Source organism: Balaenoptera musculus, chromosome 1, assembly GCF_009873245.2.
Source record: "Balaenoptera musculus isolate JJ_BM4_2016_0621 chromosome 1, mBalMus1.pri.v3, whole genome shotgun sequence".
NCBI classification, from domain to species: domain Eukaryota; kingdom Metazoa; phylum Chordata; class Mammalia; order Artiodactyla; family Balaenopteridae; genus Balaenoptera; species Balaenoptera musculus.
The window spans coordinates 30,282,575-30,302,589 of NC_045785.1; the positions used below are offsets into that span (position 1 = coordinate 30,282,575).

A 20,015-nucleotide genomic window follows, 5' to 3' on the forward strand; every position below is an offset into this window, starting at 1 on the left:
GGGCAGGTAGCTAAATTTCACTTGTCTCAACTTCCTCATCTATAAAATAGAGGTAATAATAGTGCCCACCTAATACAATTGCTGTGAGAAGTAAATCACTTAATGTAAGGGGCTTGGCAAGTAATAAGGACTATGTAAGTAAAATCAGTAAGTCTAATACCATTAACTTTGTATTCACCTGCCCCCTGCTTACTTCTGCAATCTCTGATCTCTCCATTTTTCAGTGTTCTGCAATTTCACTGGGAATCTAGGTAGGATTTTTTTTTTTCATCTTTCTTGCTTGCTTGCTTTCCTTCTTTCTTGCATTCTTCTTTCTTTTTTTTTTTTTTTTTTTTTCCCCTCCCACCTTGCTTTGAAATTCTTTGTTTCTTCAATCCGTGGATTTGTACTTTCAACAGGTCTGGGAAATTCACAGCTATCTTTCTTCAGATATGCCTCTGCCTCATTGTCTCTCTCCTTCTGTAACTTAGATTAAACATAAGAATCCTTTATTTTTTTTTACCCACTGTTTTTTCCATCCTTTTGTCTCTGCTGCATTCTGGATTTCTTCTGTGTGTTGAGCTTGTAAACTGGGGTCTTGCTAAATTCCTTTATTAATTGCAGGAGGTTTTTTTGTAGATTCCTTGGGACTTTTAATGTAGACAATCTGCAAATAGTGAGATTTATTTCTTTTTCCTTCCAGTCTGTGTGCTTATTATGTCCTTTTCTTGCCTTACTGTGCTGGCTAGACTTCCAGTACTACGTTGAATAAGAATGGCCTGAGAAGATATCATTGACTTGTTACTTATCCTAAGAGGAAGGTATTCAGTCTTATCAGATTGAGGAAGTTCCCCTCTATTCCTGCTTTACTGAGAGTTTTTATCATGAATGGGTGTTGAATTTTGTCAAATGCTTTTTCTGTATCAATTGACATGGTCATATGATTTTTATTCCTTAGCTTCTTTATTTTTTTATTTTTATTTATTTATTATTTTTGGCTGCATTGGGTCTTCATTGCTACTCTTCGTTGTGCTGCGCGGGCTTCTCATTGCAGTGCCTCCTCTTGTTACGGAGCACGGGCTCTAGAGCGCAGGCTCAGTAGTTGTGGCTCAGTAGTTTGTTTTTGTTTTGTTTTGTTTTGTACTGTTCGGTCTGGTTTTGGTATCAAAATAATAATGGCCTTATAAAATGAGTTGAGAGGTGTTCCCTGCTTTTCTAATTTCTGGAGATGGTATAGAATTGTGCTAATTCTTCTTGTAATGATTGGTAGCATTCTTCAATGAAACCATCACCATCTGGGCCTGGATATTATTTGGGGGGAAGTCTTTTAATTACAAATTCAATTTTTTAAAATAGTTATAAGATTATTCAGATGATCTATTTCATATCAGGTGAATTTTTGTAGCTTATGGTTTTGGGGGACTTGATCCATTTCCTCTAAGTTGTTAAATTTATGTGCATGAATAATTTCTTTTGACCTATCTTCCAGTTCACTAATTCTCCCTGAAGCTTCTGTTAAAGGGATTTATTGATGGATTTAGTTATTGTATTTTTCATTTCTAAAAAGGTTCTAGTTGATCTTTTAAATAACTCCCATTTCACTTGTTGCCATTTCTTGTTCCCTGTGGGTATTTTTAAGTTTGTCATTTATTTGTTTGAAAATAGCAACTATGAACGTTTTATAGTACCTTGTAATTCAAGTATCTGAAGTCTTTGACAATCAGTTTCTGTTACCCGTTATTTCTGTTGGTGAGAACCTTTTCTTGTATGCTTTTAAAAAAATAATTGTATCTTTGCAGAAAAATATGTGGAAATAACTGGAGAGGAGATAAAACGTCCCTTCCTCCAAAAAGTAATTTCATTTATTTATATCAGACACCTGGAGGCACTAATAGTACAGGGTCGTTTTCTTCTTTTTTTCTTCTTTTTTCTTTTTTTCTTTGTATTTAGTACAGGGTCATCTTAAGCCAAGTTCAAGGCTTGATGTTTTCTGAGCTCCAGCCTGCAAATCCCTGGGAGGATTCAATTTCTGTTCGACTCTTATTCTGAAAGGTATAGCTCTCTGGCATGCCAGCTTTTTGTGGGAAACATGTTCTATTAGACTCATTGTATGTGGGCTTTGGGTTTTGATTTTTGTCCCATTCAATCCAGGGTAAGGTCTGATTTGCTAGAATCAAATATGGTTTGTCTTTATATCAAATGTGGTTTCCAGGCATCTATGCTCCATTTCTCTCTGGATTATTGTTATCTTCACTTTTGGCCTGGTAACTCTCTACTTACTTGTCAGTTCTTGGATGCCTTCAGAAATTTTTTAATTTATATTTTATCCAGATATTTTAGCTGTTTTCAGCAGGAGGATTCATAAAAATAACTTAGTCAGTCATTAATAGAAACCAGAAGTCTCAATCACCCTCTTTCCCCCATTGAACTTCAAGTGCTTCCAAAGCCTCATTTATCACCTTAGGCATTTCTGAGTGCTAGTCTCTGTCTAGAAATATTTGCCTGTTTTAGCATCTGCAAAATGTAATGATAATAGAAGCCTGCCTCATAAGGTTATGAGGAGGAAATGAGTTAATGTATGCATTTGTGCAACATGTAAAATGCTCAGAACTGTGCCTTGTACATAGAAAGTGTTCCTAGACATTGGCCAGTTTTATTAGAGGTCTCAGTACCTGCATTCTTAGGCTCCCAATGATTAAATATTTGTTGATTTTTCTGAATCAACATGATGATTTCCAACTAGTTCTGACTATGACTAGGTGAGGTGAGGATTTGCCTAAGCCACACCCTACCCGTGAAAGTCCCACTCACTAGGATTTTCTTGAACATCCTGTGAATCAGGAAGTCTCATGAACCAGCTGTCTCTTCCCTCCTCAAAACTCTCCACGAAGCTCCACTGGGGAGGTGAGAGGGAACAATTCAGATGAAAGACCATTGAACCAGGACTGAGGCCATTTCCATCCTTGCTCTACCACTGCCTTGCTGAGGGAACCTCAGGTAAACAATTTTATAGAATCCTTTCCACATATTCCACTCCAGTCCTGTGGTCCCCTGGCCTGCTCAGTCTGAAACAATGTCCTCCTCTACTACTGGCTCAAAAATCTACCTATTCGAGCTTCCCTGGTGGCGCAGTGGTTGAGAATCTGCCTGCCAATGCAGGGGACACGGGTTCGAGCCCTGGTCTGGGAAGATCCCACATGCCGTGGAGCAACTACGCCCGTGAGCCACAACTACTGAGCCTGCGCGTCTGGAGCCTGTGCTCCGCAACAAAAGAGGCCACGATAGTGAGAGGCCCGCGCACCGCGATGAAGAGTGGCCCCCGCTTGCCGCAACTAGAGAAAGCCCTCACACAGAAACGAAGACCCAACACAGCCAAAAATTAATTAATTAATTAATTAATTATTAAAAAATCTACCTAGTCTCTAAGGCATACTTCAAATACCATCTCTTCTCAGCCACACAAAAGAATGAAATAATGCCATTTGCAGCAACATGGATGGACCTAGAGATTATCATACTAAGTGAAGTAAGCCAGACAGAGAAAAACAAATATCATGTAACATCGCTTACACGTGGAATCTAAAAAAAAATGCAAATAAACTTATTTTACAAAACAGAAAGAGACCCACAGATATAGAAAACAAATTTATGGTTCCTAAAAGGGAAAGGGTGGAGGGAGGGATAAGTTAGGAGGTTGGGATTAACATATACGCACTACTATATATAAAATAGATAACCAACAAGGACCTACTGTATAGCACAGGGAACTATACTCAATATTTTGTAATAACCTATAAGGGAACAGAATCTGAAAAAAATATATATATATGTGTGTGTGTGTGTGTGTGTGTGTATATAACTGAATCACTGTGCTGTACACCTGAAACTAACATACTGTAAATCAACTCTACTTCAATAAGATACAAATAAAAACTAAACACAAGTACCATCTCTTGCAAAAGGTGCAGCGCACCTCCAAATTACTGCTCCGTTTCTAACTCACAGCTGTAAACCAATTGCTAGCATAGTAAGTTTATGTAACCATTGATTGATTGGATTAATTCACTTTAACTTTAGAGTAAATATGAACAAATCAACTGTCTTTTGAAATTGTTTCCAGGACTTCCCTGGTGGCACAGTGGTTAAGAGTCTGCCTGCCAACGCAGGGGACACAGGTCCCATCCCTGGCCCGGGAAGATCCCACATGCCGTGGAGCAACTAAGCCTGTGTGCCACAACTACTGAGCCTGCACTTTAGAGCCCACGAGCCACAACTACTGAAGCCCGTGTGCCACAACTACTGAAGCCCGTGAGCCTAGAGCCCATGCTCTGCAACGAGAAGCCACCACAGTGAGAAGCCCACGCACCGCAAGGAAGAGTAGCCCCCGCTCGCCACAACTAGAGAAAGTCCACACGCAGCAATGGAGACCCAGCGCAGCCAAAAATAAATAAATAAATAAATAAATCAAGTAGCCCTTTCACTTGATATAAACTCACACACCCAGGAACACTGTGGGATCAGAACATTCTTTCACAAGCAGGCATTACTGGCGTGTTTTGTGCGTGTCACACTTAGGCTCTGATGAATGTGGCATCATTTCGTTCCTCACATCCACTACTAATTTCCACAAAGGGAAGGATGTTAAAAAATATAACCATCGGGCTTCCCTGGTGGCGCAGCGGTTGAGAATCTGCCTGCCAATGCAGGGGACACGGGTTCGAGCCCTGGTCTGGGAAGATCCCACATGCCGCGGAGTAACTAGGCCCATGAGCCACAACTACTGAGCCTGCGCGTCTGGAGCCTGTGCTCCGCAACAAGAGAGGCCGCGACAGTGAGAGGCCTGCGCACCGCGATGAAGAGTGGCCCCCGCTCGCCGCAACTAGAGAAAGCCCTCGCACAGAAACGAAGACCCAACACAGCCAAAAATAAATATAAATAAATAAAAATTTAAAAAAAAACCATCTGTGTACCATATCAAATCATAAATAAATATATTTATATTTATGTATGTTCTAAGCCTTTAAAAACCAAGCTGTATTGTATTTTGGCATTTCAATACAATAACACAAAAAATTTTTTTTCAATTATCTGAATTGATTACTCTGCTTTCCCTTATCATCAGGATATAATAAAAGTATTTAAAAGTTAGATCACCAGTTGCTCTTAATGAGCTATCCTTTGTCAATGTCAGAAAGAGGGAATGAGAAAATGACTGGGAAGAGGCTCCTGGGGAAAATCTGAAGATTCTGTCCCATACCTCGGCAGAACTGTGGGCCACCACAGAGGATTTGGGGGAGGGGCTCAGAAGCAAAGGGCTGTTTTGCAGATCGCTTGATTTTAACAGCTATGACTTGCAGACAAGATAGCCAGGGTGGAGAAAGGGTGGGTAATAAAGCAATTGCAAATAGCTAAAATGAACATCAGTTTCTAAGCAATGAATTAATTCAAGAAGAAAGTTTTAGGATTTTGTCAACTTCAAATGAGAAGTCTGCTGATGATATCTGGCTTTGGAGATGAGTAGTATCTTTTCTTTCCCTCTTAAAAAGAAAAAAAGTGTGTGTGGGCGGGGAACACCGGCCCATATATCAATGTTTGGCATGAAGAATCTCTTAATCCAGGAAGCAAAAGTCTACTACACAACTGGGACCTTTTATTGAAAATGTAGGCAAGGACTTGCCTGGTGGCGCAGTGGTTAAGAATCCGCCTGCCAATTCAGGGGACACGGGTTCGAGCTCTGGTCTGGGAAGATTCCATATGCTGTAGAGCAACTAACCCCGTGCGCCACAACGACTGAGCCCGAGCTCTAGAGCCCTCGTGCCACAACTACTGAAGCCCGCGCGCCTAGAGCCCGTGCTCCACAACAAGAGAAGCCACCGCTATGAGAAGCCTGCACACCGCAACGAAGAGAGTAGACCCCCGCTCACCGCAACTAGAGAAAGCCCGCGTGTAGCAACAAAGACCCAACGCAGCCAAAAACAAATAAATAAATTTATTTTTTTTAAAAATGTAGGCAAAGTGGTCATCTATCACAGTGTTCAGCAGGATGGTGCTTGAAGCCAAGCCTAAGGCTGCCAGGAAGCAGTAGTTATACAAATTGAACACGGAGGCCCTGGAGTGAGATGCCAGATTAGCGCCTCATCCCAGGAAGAGAAAACCATCAGCCTGGATCAAGAGAAAAACTCATCAAAACACAACCTTTTAGACATGCACGTATGTAATATGTGCTTCCAGGGGCCAGGGCACATTGGGTGAGGATGCTAATTGCTCTTACATTGTTTCTTCCCTCATGTAACCTTTCACCTAATTAACCTTATTAAGTGTTCACTCTTCAAAGGGGATCTTTTTTCTTTTTCTTGCCATGACACACAGGTTGTGGGATCTTAGTTCCCTGGGAAGGGATCAAACCCGTGCCCCCTGCAGTGGAAGTGTGAGTCTTAACCACTGGACCGCCAAGGAATTCCCCAAAGGGGAATCTTTTCATTTCTTTTGAATAAACATTAGTCAGCAGCCCTTCCCCACACTAGTCAACATTTAACCCTGAGTACATCTAAGTATGTGAGACCTCAGTGGAAAAACAATGCTAAGGAAGACCATCTAATAATGTCATTAGTTTCCACCCAAGAGGAACAGTTAGCAGGAGCACTGACTTGCATCATCTCTCCTTCCTCCCATCCCACCCCCCATCACCACCTGAGGGTGAAAGAGCAGGGACAGGGGTCAACTGGTATGAGGCCCACTATGTATAACCTGCCCCAACTCTTGACTATTCTGGGAAGGAAAACCCCTTCACTGCCAACTCAGAAAGCACTGCTGCTTCAACAGGACCACCGTTTACTCGCTGAAATTTGTAGATCTGGATTCCAGTGCAGGGTGAGTCCTATCACCCCCAGGGCACCCTCCACAACTGTCTACTTTTACCTCCAAAATATTGATACAAAGATTTCTTTAGCAGCAAATATACCTATGAACACAAGGTCCTCTGTGCTAGGAAAGAAGTACTCTTTGAAAGGGGGCTATATTTACAAGTTTTATTATTTTTTATTCCAAAAATACATATAAATGAAAACCTGCTCTTCAAATGCAGGGAGGCCTTTGCCTATAATGCAGTATTACATTTACATCACAAAACATTCTCATAGGAAAATCAATATGCAACTCTTTCACACACAATTTTTTAAATATATACATATACACAAACACACACACACACACACACACACACACAAAATAGATGTAAGCAGTTATGACTTTTCTACTTACACATATTCCTCTGGTGGAAAATTAGGAAATTGGGCAATTCCCAATTGCCCAGGTAAATACAACCTCTCCGAACGTTTTTTTAAAAAGATGAAAACATGTAAACCACACAACACATACACATTGTTAGAATAAAGCAAAGACCCTGCCACATAAATGACAGTGTGTTTCTCAAAGAAGGAAGAATGGAGATAACCTCTAAATAAAAATGCAAAGTTGAAGATCAAAATTGTTCTGTACATGCTCCATGGAGAAATCAGAGTTCTCTCACAAGAAACAAATCCACGACCCATTTCAGCCTCTTGTGACATGTTATCAGCACCCACTGGCAGTGGCCATGACCTTCCTGTACAGTCATGAGCTTAAGCAGGCTCCACAAAGCATCCGTTTAAGTCCAACAGTCAATAATGAGGTCATGTGGTAAATCTCCCCCACCCCCCAGCCCACCCCCAAACAACGAAGTGCAAAATCAATTTCTATGACTCAAGAGCTCAACCAGGTCAAAGCTTTGGTATACTCTGGAGGCTGTTTTGGTGATAACCAAAGCTGAATAAGATTCTCTGTTCAGGGCTTTGCCCCCAAGACAAAAACAAACCCGGTCCACAAAGCTTAACAACGATATAAATAAAGTAACTGTACAAAGAAAGCAAGCCACAATTCCCCTTCAACCAGGGCTTTATAGTTTCCTGCACAGTAGTTCTGAAAGCACCAACTCAAGCCACGATGCTTCTACTAAAACACGATGTGTTGGTGAGACTGTTCAGAAAACAAATGCCCACGGCATGTGGCTGACGTGCCACAGAAGAAAGTTCAACCGAACACAAGTCAGTTTTCTTACACTGAAACGTAAGCTGGTCAGCAACAGAAGAAAGACTTAAGGCAATAAGAGGCATTACAGAGAGCACGGCGGTGCCCTTTGAGTCAATCCCAAAGCTTTCGCAGAGAGAAAAGGTCTCTCGAGAGTTTGGCTTGTTTTCCAGTTTGCTAGCTGTCAGATACTTCCTCCTCCTCCTCGTCATCCTCGTCTTCCTTCCTGTCTACTTCAGAGGTGTCAGAGGACTCGTGGAGCAGAACATACTCTCTGCTGCTGAACCCAAATTTAAGGACATCCTTTTCCTTCAGTTCGTAGTATCTCTGGGGCTCAATTCGCTTGTTGTTCAGGAACGTTCCATTGCCTGAGCCAAGGTCAATGATGTAGGGCTTCACCCTGCGGCCAACTGTCCCATCAGCACGGGTATATTCCACAAGCCTAGCAGAGATAAAGGAGAGAAACCTGTGAGTGAAATCCTGCCTCAGATCATCCAGCTCTTTGCTAACACAGTCTAGATGATGTAAATAACCTGGCTTAGACACAGTTCAAGTTCAAACTCTAGGAAGTCAAGGGAAAGGCATGGCCATGGATTCAGAAATTGGGAGCAAGTAGAAATGGTGAGAACTGGTCACTGGGCGGGGAGGATTCATGGTAGATCAAAGCTTAAAATGCAGAATCCAAGGCCTCTTGCCATGGTTAAGAAATACATTTTTTGCATCTTTTTTGACACTTTTTGCATTGTTTATAATCAATATAGTGCTTCTTTTACCTATATTTCAACATATTTTAGCTTCTGTCCCAATGGGAATACACCAGTGGATTTGGACTTCAGAGTCAAGGGAACAGATGAGATGATCAAAATTGTTCAAATCAAAATTGATTTGAGCCAGAGTTCTACTACAGTGATCATTTATTAGGCAAGCCACTTGGCTTTGCTGAGCTTCATATTCTCATGTCAAATGGGGTATTAATACCTGTCCTCGCCTCCCCACTGGATTGTTGTGAACATCCAACAATAACAGATGTACTACAGAAACTGTCAAGATACAGATTCAGCTAACATACGCCAGGCACTCTCAGCTTTATTTCCATTTAACCCTCATAACAGCCCTGCGAGGTAGGTAGAAACCGAGGCCCAGAAGACTGGCTCGCCCCAAGTCAGACACCTGGTAAGTGGCAGTGGCAGGATTCAAAATCTGGATTTCTGACACCAAGTTCCAGCCTGTTATACAAATGTAAGCAATTATTTGTATAAAGTGATTATTCGTTAGATGAATAATACTCCTTAAGACTAATACTAGATACGAGGGGTATGGGCTTCTTGTGCACACACAGGCACACAGACCTCAGTAATCCTAACTAACCGAGACGCCGGGCTTCTGCTGGCACTTCAGTTTCCCTCTGCAGATGTACACTTACCGGTACTGAAAGACGGCGTGCTGCTTTGAACAGGAGGGGTGATCGATGGGAATGTCTGCGATGCGGCGGTGTCGGCCCAGGAGGTAAGCGCTCTGTCGGTGGATGTACATCACTGGAAGCACCTCATCATTTTTAAAGGGGTAGAGACGCCACCGTTTTTTTGGGATACGTGCTTCCGGGGGCTCGCTGTATTTAATGACTACACCCCGAAAGGTGTTGGTGTCCTCAAGAAGTGCCCCAGAAAGTTCAAAGCTTGGCTTTTCTTTAACAGGCACTTCTTTGTCTTTGTTGTTGCTGCCAGGGCCAGGCTGAGGAAGTGAGTCCTGAGATGCGTTACCGCCGGCTTCGTTCTTCTGGCGGTGCTCCCGGCGCCGGGCGTTGTGAAACTCCCGCTCAGATTCCTGCGCCTGTAGGTTCTGGGCATCTCGATCCCGTCCCTGAGGCTGCCCGCTGCCAGGCCTCTCGACCGAGCTTCTCCTCTGGTGGGAATGGCCACGGTGTCTGTCTCGGTCACTGTTCCTAGCTCGCCTGTGTTCCTGTCCTGAGGGTTCTCGGTGTGGCCGATCCTCCCGGCCTCTCCGGGGATGATCCTCACGTTCCTGAAATTCAAACAGATTCAGGAAGGTAAAGGCAGTCCACAGTCTACGAATACAGCTGCAGTCAAAAAGTCATTTGTGCTTTGGACTTTGGCATTCAGAGCAAAATGTCCCACAGAAATAAGGTTACCAGTGGTGGTCATGTCCCCTTGCAAGGCCACCACACGGAACAGGTGTCCTAGGCTGCTGCCCAGCTATAGAGCTAACGGTGCACACCCATGTTCAGAGCCCAAGAAACAAGAACACCTATAGGCAAACTTAGAGGGACATGCATACAGAATCAGAACTAACAGAGAGAGTTAAGTAGTCACATACAAGATAATTACGTAAAAAAAAAAAAGCTAGCTTTCTCTTATGCCCAAAAAGAAAATGTAATAGTAATTTTAAAAGATCTGATTTCAATACCTAGAATAAAATTAAGAAATATGCAAGACATATAAGAAACATATAGTGCTCGCTTCAGCAGCACATATACTAAAATTGGACCGACACAGAGAAGATTAGCATGGCCCCTGTGCAAGGATGACACGCAAATTTGTGAAGCGTTCCATATTTTTAAATTTGTGGGTTTTCTTCTGTTTTTCTGCCTTGTGTCAATTTTATTATTAGTGTAGCCATAAGAACTCAAGAGGAGTAGCAACAGTACCATGACAGATTTATCCTGAAAAAAATAAACAAGCAGTTAAGTTTTAAACATTAAAAAAAAAAAAAAAAAGAAACCTATAAAAATTTACTACAGTTGACCCTTGAATAATGAGGGGGTTAGGGGCACAGGGGCACCAACACTCCAACTAGTTGTAGTCGGCCCTCTGTATACCTGGTTCCTCTGTATTCAAGGGTCCGAATCCACAGATTCAACCAACAGGGGACATGGAGTACTGCAGTATCTACTATTGAAAAAAAAATGTGCATATAAGTGGACCAGTGCAATTCAAACCCATGTTGTTCAAGGGTCAACTGTAACAGATATATTTTTTAAAGATCTGAAAAAAATGAAGAAACACATGATGGTTTCTTAAAAAAGACTCAGCATTGAAAATCAGCACAGGAGAAAATGGGCAAAGGATATTAACAAGGAATTATCAGAACAAATAAATATTTAATGAACACACGAAGATAGGCTTACCCTGATTAATCTAATAACTAAAGCATCAGAGTTCAAGGGGGGCGCCCGCACACTATTAGCAAGGCTTCCCCTCCTGGAAAGGGGTAGAGAGGAAACCCTGAGCACCAGGACTGAGACCTTGCCTCCACTCCCCCGCCAACCCCACCCCCGGCCTCAAGGCCTTCTCCCTACCATACACAGGGGTCAAGTAGGGGTCTGCTTGCTCAGAGCAGGACCCAGTTTTCTTAGACTTCCAAGCCTCCAGAGACAAGTATCAAGAGGCAGGGAGCCTCAGACACCCCACCCTCCTACCCCAAGACATTCACAGGTTTGCCACCACCATCTGCCTTGAGTTCACCAGAACTCATCTCATTATGCCCTTTATCCCTGATTAAATGAGTCACTGTAAGAAGTCACAGATTCCAGGTCATCACCTCTACCTCCCTTGTACTCTAATCCCCATAAGGCTCTGTCCATCAAGGATTCTGTCCCCAAATCTGTCCCCTTCTTCAACTCCTGAAGCTGTTGTTGCACTACGCCCCCTGGAATGGAGAGCTCGGCAAAACTGATCTACATCCTCGACGTTCTCCCGGATCATTCCCATCTCCTTTTGCTCTAACAGAACCCTGGCTCTGCCCTGAGCACACTGCTCCCCTGCAGCTCCTCAAATGGTGGCTGTTTTTCTCCCTCTGACCTCCCCCAACTCCCACCATCTCTGGGTCTGGACATACGGCAGGTGTCGTCCTTGCTTCTCACTGCCAATTCCAGAACACGCCCCACCCTCTTCTTTCTCCCTAAAAAACCCAGCTGTGGGGACTTCCCTGGTGGTCCGGTGGTAAAGAATCCGCCTTGTAATGCAGGGGACATGGGTTCGATCCCTGGTCAGGGAACTAAGATCCCACATGCCGCGGGGCAACTAAGCCCGTGTGCCACAACTACTGAGCTCGCACACCTCAACTAGAGCCCGCCTGCCACAAACTACAGAGCCCACGCACTCTGGAACCTGAGCGCCACAACTACAGAGCCCATGTACCCTGGAGCCTGCGTGCCACAACTAGAGAGGAGCCTGTGCACCACAACGAAGATCCCACGTGCCTCAACAAAGATCCCGCATGCCGCAACTAAGACCCGATGCAGCCGAAAATAAATAAAATAAATAAAATTTTTAAAAAAACACAAATCTTTAAAAAAAAAAAAAAAAAACCCAGCTGTGAATCTCATGTAAGACCACTGTCACCATTACTCTCAGTGCTGCTGTCATTTACTAATCCTGAGTCACTTCCCCTCACTTTGTGCCAGTTTTACTTCCAGCTCAAGTCATCCTCTCCAGCATTACTATTGGTGATTTCGATAACGTGCTGGCATCTCTATTCTTTGCATTTCTCTCTTCCCATTATCTTATTTGTCTCCTCCCTTCTCTTCAGCCACTCACCCCCATGGTTATACACGGACCTTTTCATTTCCAATAACTGCAACCCCTCTATAATTTCCATTTTAAGCAGTCCTCCTTCTGCCCATCTTTCCAGCTCACACTTTACCCAACTCTAACAATCCTTATCCCAATAAGACTCATCCAAGCCTTTGATCCTCTTACCTTTGCACAGTCCCTCACTCTCTTCCCTTCCTAACTTAAATTCCATGGTCAAGCAGTATGATCACTCCCATGCGGAGATATTCAAATCCTTTGCCCCTATGCCACTCTGTTGCACTGTCCTGGCAAAACCACAATCAGCATTAAGCACAGCAAAGTGGCTAGAGAAAAAACACAAACCATTCTGAATGGTCCTACCTTAGAAGCATGAACCCAAGTCTCCTTAATGATGCCCAGCGACCATCCTACATTTTCTTGATCTATTCATTCTCCCAGATGACTGTTTTACCTTCTCTGTCCTCAAATCTCCTACATGGTCTTCCCCATCCCTTATTTACTCAGAAGGGATTTTCTACATCTACCCACCCATCAGTATCTGTACCCATATACTCTGTCTTCCCTTCCTGTGACCATAAGGAAACTATCTGTGCTTCTACCTAAAGCCAATTCCTACTTCTGGGAGCTTCCCTTTCAACCAGAATATCACTCCAGTGATTCTCACCTCTCTTGTGCACAATCTACTTCCCCGTTCTGCACTGGATCATTCCCATCAGCACAGGCACCTGCTCTTCTCTAGAACTCATTTCCCATGTCAGCTTCCACCCTATTTCTTCACTCCTCTTTGAGTAAAACTCCTCAAAACAGTTCGGTTTTAATCAGTCTCCAATTCTTCTCCCATCTTCTTTTGAACCCTCCAATTAGGCTTCACCCTTACTACTCCACTAAAATTGCTGGTCAAGGTCACCAATGACCTCCATGTTGCTAAATCCAATGGGCAATTCTGTCTTCGTTTCTAAAAAGTGTATACCAGGCAAAATTAGTAGACACTATGGAGAGAATATGACAAATTACAAAACCAGATAACACAAAATAACTAAGATTTCAACATATACTCTCAATTATTGATAAGTCAAGTAGGATAATATATATTTTTTAATGAACATCTTTGCATAGAATACACACACACACACACACACCCCAAAACATAAAGGAAAAGAAGATAACGTAAGTATAACAGAGCCTTGAAGTATAAATATCAAACTATTAAAATGGCTACTTCTGGGGAGTGAGGTGATTTTTTTGTTTGTGGGGAGGGGTGCGATTTTGAGGCTAATGAGAGAAGTAACCATACACTACATAAACCATACTCTCACTTTCTATTTTACAGAATTCTGCGTTATGATGAACAAGTAAATGATAAATTTATTTTTTTCTGAGGTTTCCACAATCCTGTTCCCCTCCTTTTTTTTTTTAATTGAAGTATAGTTGATTTACAATATTGTGTTAGTTTCAGGCGTATAGCAAAGTGATTCAGTTATACATACACACACACCCACACACGTATATTTTTTTTCAGATTCTTTTCCATTATAGGTTATTACAAGATACTGAATATAATTCCTTGTGCTAGATAAATTTATTTTTTTAATGGTGGCTGAGTGGTGCAGAAGAGAATATCTGTAAGTACAAGTCATGCTTAAGTCAAAGGCCGTGTGCACTCTTACAATCCAGGTGAAAGTCACTGACTTTCAGCTGCCTGTCAAGCCCTCAAACCCTTTTGCTCGAGAGCCATTTCCAAGTTTCTAGCTGATTAACACAATGAAATCAGCTTTTTAAGAGATAATTTGAGGTCAGGAGGGAAGTTAGCATAGAAAAGCAAACTAAGGCACTTCAAAATAACAATAATCACAAAACAGTTCCATGCTATAAGCCCCAGGATTCACTGTAAAGTGCTGATTTAGAAACCAGAGGTAAAGAACTGCAAGTTGAAAAAGTCAAACATATATATATATATATATATATATATATATACACACACACACACACACACACACACACACACATATATATATATATAAAAATCAGGGAGTAAAATGGTGGTTACTAGGAGATGGGGGGGCGAGAGGATAAGACTGATGGTATTTAAGGGTACAAACTTGTAACAAGTAGTAAATAAGCCATAGAGATCTAATGCACAGTATAATGAATATAGACAGTAATACTGCACTATAATGATATAACGTGGTAAATATTGCTTCAATGGCAATCATATTACAATATATAAATGTATCCAAGTAACACAGCTTTGCACCTTAAATCTACAAAATGTAACATGCCAAAATTATTAAATCAAAAAAGTAGCAAGTTGTACATAAACACACACACACACAAAACTACAAGTGGTTTGAGAGGTTCGATCTGGGTACTGTGGTTCCAGTGGCTGAATTCTGAGATAGCCAAGGTGGTGCCTGACCAACTCATACAACAGACCATCAAGACTGTCTGGCTTTGTATCTTTTTAGGTAGCAGAAAGTTGGCCCACAGTCTCTCAAATTCATAAGAAAATCCATTTTCTTAATGCCAGTGTCTCTATTTGCACTTTGTAACAAAGAGCTTCTTTAAAAAGAAGACTGAATGCTTGTCCATCAGGACCGAGGGCAAGGCACGAGAGTCTGCTCTCGCTACTCTTATTCCACAAGAGTGCTGGAAGTCCCAGACAGTGCAGCAAGAGAAAATAAAACGCACACACACTGTAAAGGAAGAAATAAAACTGTGCCTATTTGCAGATATGATTATCTATGTGGAAAATCCCAAGTAATCTACCAAAAACCTCCTAAAATAAATGAATGAGTTCAGTAAGGTCACAGGATGGAAGATAAACATACAAAAATCAATTATATCTCTATGTACTAGCAATGAACAAGTAAACAATGAAATTTAAAATATCACTTACAGTCACTAAAAAAAATTACTTAAGTGTAAATCTAACAAAACACGGATGGGACTTGTACACTGAAAACTACAAACACTGATGAAAGAAATCAAAGAGCTAAATAAACGGAGACACACCTATGTTCATAGACTAGAAGACTCAATATAATAATAATAATTTTTAAAACCCAACTCACCCCAAAATACAAGTTTAACACTATTCCAATCAAAGTCCTAACAAGATTTTTTTTTAATAGATATAAACAAGATTGTTCCCACCTTATAGTAAAACAAACTTAAAATAGACCAGAGACTTACATGAAAAACATTAAGGAAAAAACAAATCTTCAGGATCTAGGGACAGGGAAAAAATTCTTAGACATGACACCAAAAGCATAATCTACGAAAAGAAAAACAGATAAGCTGGACTCCATCTAAATTAAAAACTTTTGCTCTGAGAAAAATCCTGTTAAGAGAATGACCAGATAAGATACAGACTGGAAGAAAATACTGGCAAACCACTCACCCCAAAAGGCCTAGTATCTAAGAATATTAAAAAAGAACTCTTAAAACTCAATAGTAAAAAAACCCAAATAATCCATCTAGAAAATAGGCAAAAGATCTGAAGACACATGTCACCTGAGAGGATATACAGATGGCAAATAAGCACATGAAAAGACGTTCAATATCATTAGCCACTAGGTAAATGCAAACTAAGATCACAATACCGCTATCCCACCTGTAAGAATGGTTAAAATAAAAAAATGGTGCCAGTACCAAATGCTGGCTCACTCACATGACAGGTGGAAATGTAAAATGGTACAGCCACTGTTATGGACTGAATCGTGCCCCCAAATTTATATGTTGAAGTCCCAACCTCCACATCTTAGAATGTAGCCAAATTTTTTGTAGATAAGCTCTTTGAAGAGCTGATTGAGTTAAAATGAGTGAGACCCTAACCCAATACGGCTGATGTGGTTAAAGGAGGAGCTAGGAGCCAGGGATAGGAGCACAGAGGGAAAGGCTATGTGAGGGCACAGTGGAAAAGGCAAGCCAAGGAGAGAGGCCTCAGGAGAAACCAAACTGCTGAAACTTTGATCTCGGACTTCTAGCCTCTAGAACTGTGTGAAAATTATAGGCTCTGTTGTTTAAGGCAGCCAGTCTGTGGAATTTTGTTATGGAAGAACTGGCAAACTAACACAGCACTCTGGAAAACAGTTTGGCAATTTCTTTAAAAAATTAAACACACAACTACTATACCATCCAGCAGTTGCACTCCCGGGCATTTGTCCCAGAGAAAAGAAAACTTATGTTCGCACAAACACCTGCTCACAAATGTTTACATAGCAGCCTTATGTCTAATAGCCAAAAAACTGGTTAACAACCCAGATATTCTTTAAAGGGCAAATGGTTAAATCCATACCACTGAATACGACTCAGCAATAAAAAGGAATGAACTACGGAGAGAGGCAACAACCTGAATGAATCGCTAAAGAATTTTGCTGAGTGAAAAAAGCCAATCCCTAAAGGCTTGTACTGTGAGATTCCATTTACACAGCATGCTTGAAGTGACAAAATTATAGAAATGGAGAAGAGATTAGAAGCTGCCAGGAGTTGAGGGGTAAGGGTGGGAGGGAACTGGGTGTGACTATAAAACGACTACATGAGGGATCCTTGTGATGAAAATGTTTTGTTCCTTGACTGCACTGATGTCAACGTTTTGGCTGTGATACTGTTCTATAATTCTGTAAGATGTTACCATTGGGAGAAACAGCCACTTCTGTATTATTTCTTACAACTGCATGTGAATCAACAATTACCTCAAAATAAAAGGTTTAACTTAACAAAGCAAGCAGGAAAAAAAAACCCCAGCTTTTAGGAAAGCCCATCGCAAGTACAGGTGAACACATACACAACACTCTTTAGCTATGATGGGACGGACTCTAGGTTTGGAGCCAGTATGAAAACATCTCAATCCACTTACCTGCTTTACTTTGACTGTTGAGTGGTGAGGACTTCGGCTTCTCTTACTCCGGGGAGACTTGCTTCTTCTCCCTGAGGACTTGTTTTTCTTTTTGGCTGGAGACCTGTTCAGAGAATGATACATGCAGATTTTATCTCAGTTTTCATTCCCTAATACAAATTAGCTTCAAGTATCAGGCTTACCTACTAATACAAACACCACATTTGTGAAGGTCTCTGCTGATCACACTAAAGGAGTAAGGAGCTTCACTTTTCTAGCCCTAATGTCTTCCACATACATAACTGCCTACTGGAACTTCTCACATAGATGACATAACTCTAGATTCCCATCCCCTCAAGAAACTTTCCTCTGTCTCTGCCATCTGGGTAACTGGTGCCACCATCCACCCTGTTCCTCAGGCCAAAAACCTAGAAGTCACCCTTGATTCTTTTTCTCCTCACCACCAGCAGCCCCCCACGCTCCTCTCCCACACAATCACACTCACTCAATCAATCAATCAGCAAGTCCTCTGGCTCTACTCCTCCCTCTCCCACCTCATTCCAACCACTCTCCTTGATCCCTGTACTGGATCCACCCCCACCCCCCCCATTTCTAGAAGGAACACAATTGATTCCACTTCAAGTTCTTTGCACAGGCTATTCCCTCTGCCCAGATCTTTACAAGGCTGGATTATTCTTACCATTCAGGTCTCAGGTCAAATGGTGGACTTTTCCGAGAGTGGTTCAGGAAGAACCATTTCCCTCTACCCTCTCACTATCACATTACTGTTTTAACCTGCCCCTAATACTTGTTACTAACTGAAACTATTTTTTTTTAATTTAATTTGCTTGTTATTTTGTCTCAGACCTAGAGCACAGTCAGTTTCACCAGAGTAGAGATCATCTATGGTGTTCATCCTTGCCGCCCCAGAACCTAGGACGGTCTTCTTTTTTCTACATATACACATGTATATTTTTAAAAGTGTTACATAGATATTTTCCCACATTATTTTATAACCTACGATGGTCTTTAGCACATAATAGGTACTCAGTAAAACTACGTCGAATGAATTAATAAATGAACGAGTCTAACAGGAGACAATTTTTTCCACAGAATATCAGACAGATCGCCTAGGCCCTCGATATGTAAACTTCTTGGGGCAGATAACTGAAAAGATAACTTCCGCACTCCATTTGCAGGCAAATGGGGAAAATCTTTCATTTCAACTTAAACGATCATTGCTTAACGAACAACTTAAACTGGACCATACCCGGTGAAATGCTGGGTACCCAGAAATGGAGGAGCGAGATCCTGTCCGGCAGGCATTAGGCGCTTAACGCCCAGCTATAACGCAAGTGACAGGTACCAGAGTAAACGTTCCTTAACACAAGCACAACCGGTCACTACTATCGCCTCAGGATTAAGTCCAAGCTGCAGCGCTCAGCGTTCAAGGTGTGTTTCTGGCTCCAGCCCTGCCCTCCTTTCTCAATAAACCCGACCAAAGGTCCACCCCGGGCTGCTGCTCACTTACCGGCTACCTCCTCGGGCTCGGTTCCCGCGGTGACTCGGGCGGCCCGACTCGCCGGCCGGTGGGGACGGGCTACCGCCGGAGGAGTCCGGGCGGCGGTGCACGGGAGGCACGGATTCCGGGCTGAGGCGCTCCTGCTTCACCACCACCGCTGCCGCCACCATGTCGCCGTCCCGGTGCCTTCGTCGGCTCCCCCGATCCCGCTCGCTCTTCACCTCCTTCATACTAGGAGACCTACGGAGCCAAGGAAAAATATGTCCGAAGCACTCCTGTCCCCGAAGGAAATGACGGACCTGACTCTAGGACTTCCGCTTCCGAGTGCACGCTCTCCCAGAAACCCTCGCGGCGGAGATAACGCGATACGATTCCGGAGTGGGCGGGGTCTTAGTGACCCGGCTCGAGAGGCGGGAGATTTAAGTTTCAAAAGCAAACTTTCGGGAAAAAGCTACTCTCAAGGATGTTTGTTGCCCTGTTATAGTAATTACGGAGCACAGAGACAACCTACATGCCCAGCGATAGGAAAGATGTTATGTCACTATTCGCAATGCTATTTACAAACGGGAAAAACCCTGACTTGTTAAACGAAAGAAGCAAGATACAAAATTGTGCGTAGTGTGTGATTACATTTACGTTTGGGAATACCAAGGAAAGAGGAAGAGAAGGAAATGCAATCACAGATGGTAGCCCGTGGGCAAATCATTAGTATTTCCCCTCTGTTCTTGCGCTTTCTGTTATGTTGTCATTTCTCCATTTAATTAAAAGCAAATACTTTTTAAAACCCGGCAACTTCAGATGCCTTCCTCTGGGAATCTTCCCCAATCCTTCGCTGAGGAGTCAGATGATTCCCACTTTGCAGATGACAAAATTGAGGGTCAACGAAGGTGATCTGCACCTAATTCAAATCACGAGCTAGACGCAGCACAGGGATTCAGAACTGATGTTTTCCCTGCTTCCAAGAGTACCAAGACGACCCGGTGAGCAAGTGGCCTGCTAAGCTACGCTAAGAGATCTTTCCGCGAAGGCTGAGCAGAAACTCTAGCGCTGCGGGCCCCGC

At 42.4% G+C, this 20,015-nt stretch overlaps 1 protein-coding gene and 1 non-coding gene across 2 annotated transcripts; one reads left to right on the forward strand and one right to left on the reverse strand.

Moving 5' to 3' along the window:
* Window positions 1-7,006: 7,006 nt before the first annotated feature.
* On the reverse strand, window positions 7,007-19,230 carry SNIP1 (Smad nuclear interacting protein 1). Its single transcript, XM_036828455.1, has 4 exons — window positions 18,965-19,230; window positions 17,455-17,557; window positions 9,467-10,065; window positions 7,007-8,485 (listed from the first exon to the last, which is right to left on the reverse strand). Exons 1-4 carry the CDS (start codon window positions 19,183-19,185, stop codon window positions 8,221-8,223), a joined length of 1,188 nt encoding a protein of 395 aa, XP_036684350.1. The 5' UTR covers window positions 19,186-19,230; the 3' UTR covers window positions 7,007-8,220.
* Window positions 10,513-10,619, forward strand: LOC118887630. Its single transcript, XR_005018110.1, has one exon. It is a non-coding gene; the product is annotated as a U6 spliceosomal RNA (small nuclear RNA).
* Window positions 19,231-20,015: the final 785 nt, after the last annotated feature.

What these genes read in the sequence shown, in the direction of transcription:
- SNIP1 (XM_036828455.1), bottom strand. Translation starts at nt 19,185, where the DNA reads ATGAAGGAGGTGAAGAGCGAGCGGGATCGGGGGAGCCGACGAAGGCAC. An exon ending in CGAGCCCGAGGAGGTAGCCG is followed by an intron (nt 17,558 to 18,964) that starts GTAAGTGAGCAG and finishes TTCTCTGAACAG; the next exon opens with GTCTCCAGCCAAAAAGAAAA. An exon ending in CAACAGTCAAAGTAAAGCAG is followed by an intron (nt 10,066 to 17,454) that starts GTAAGTGGATTG and finishes TTTGAATTTCAG; the next exon opens with GAACGTGAGGATCATCCCCG.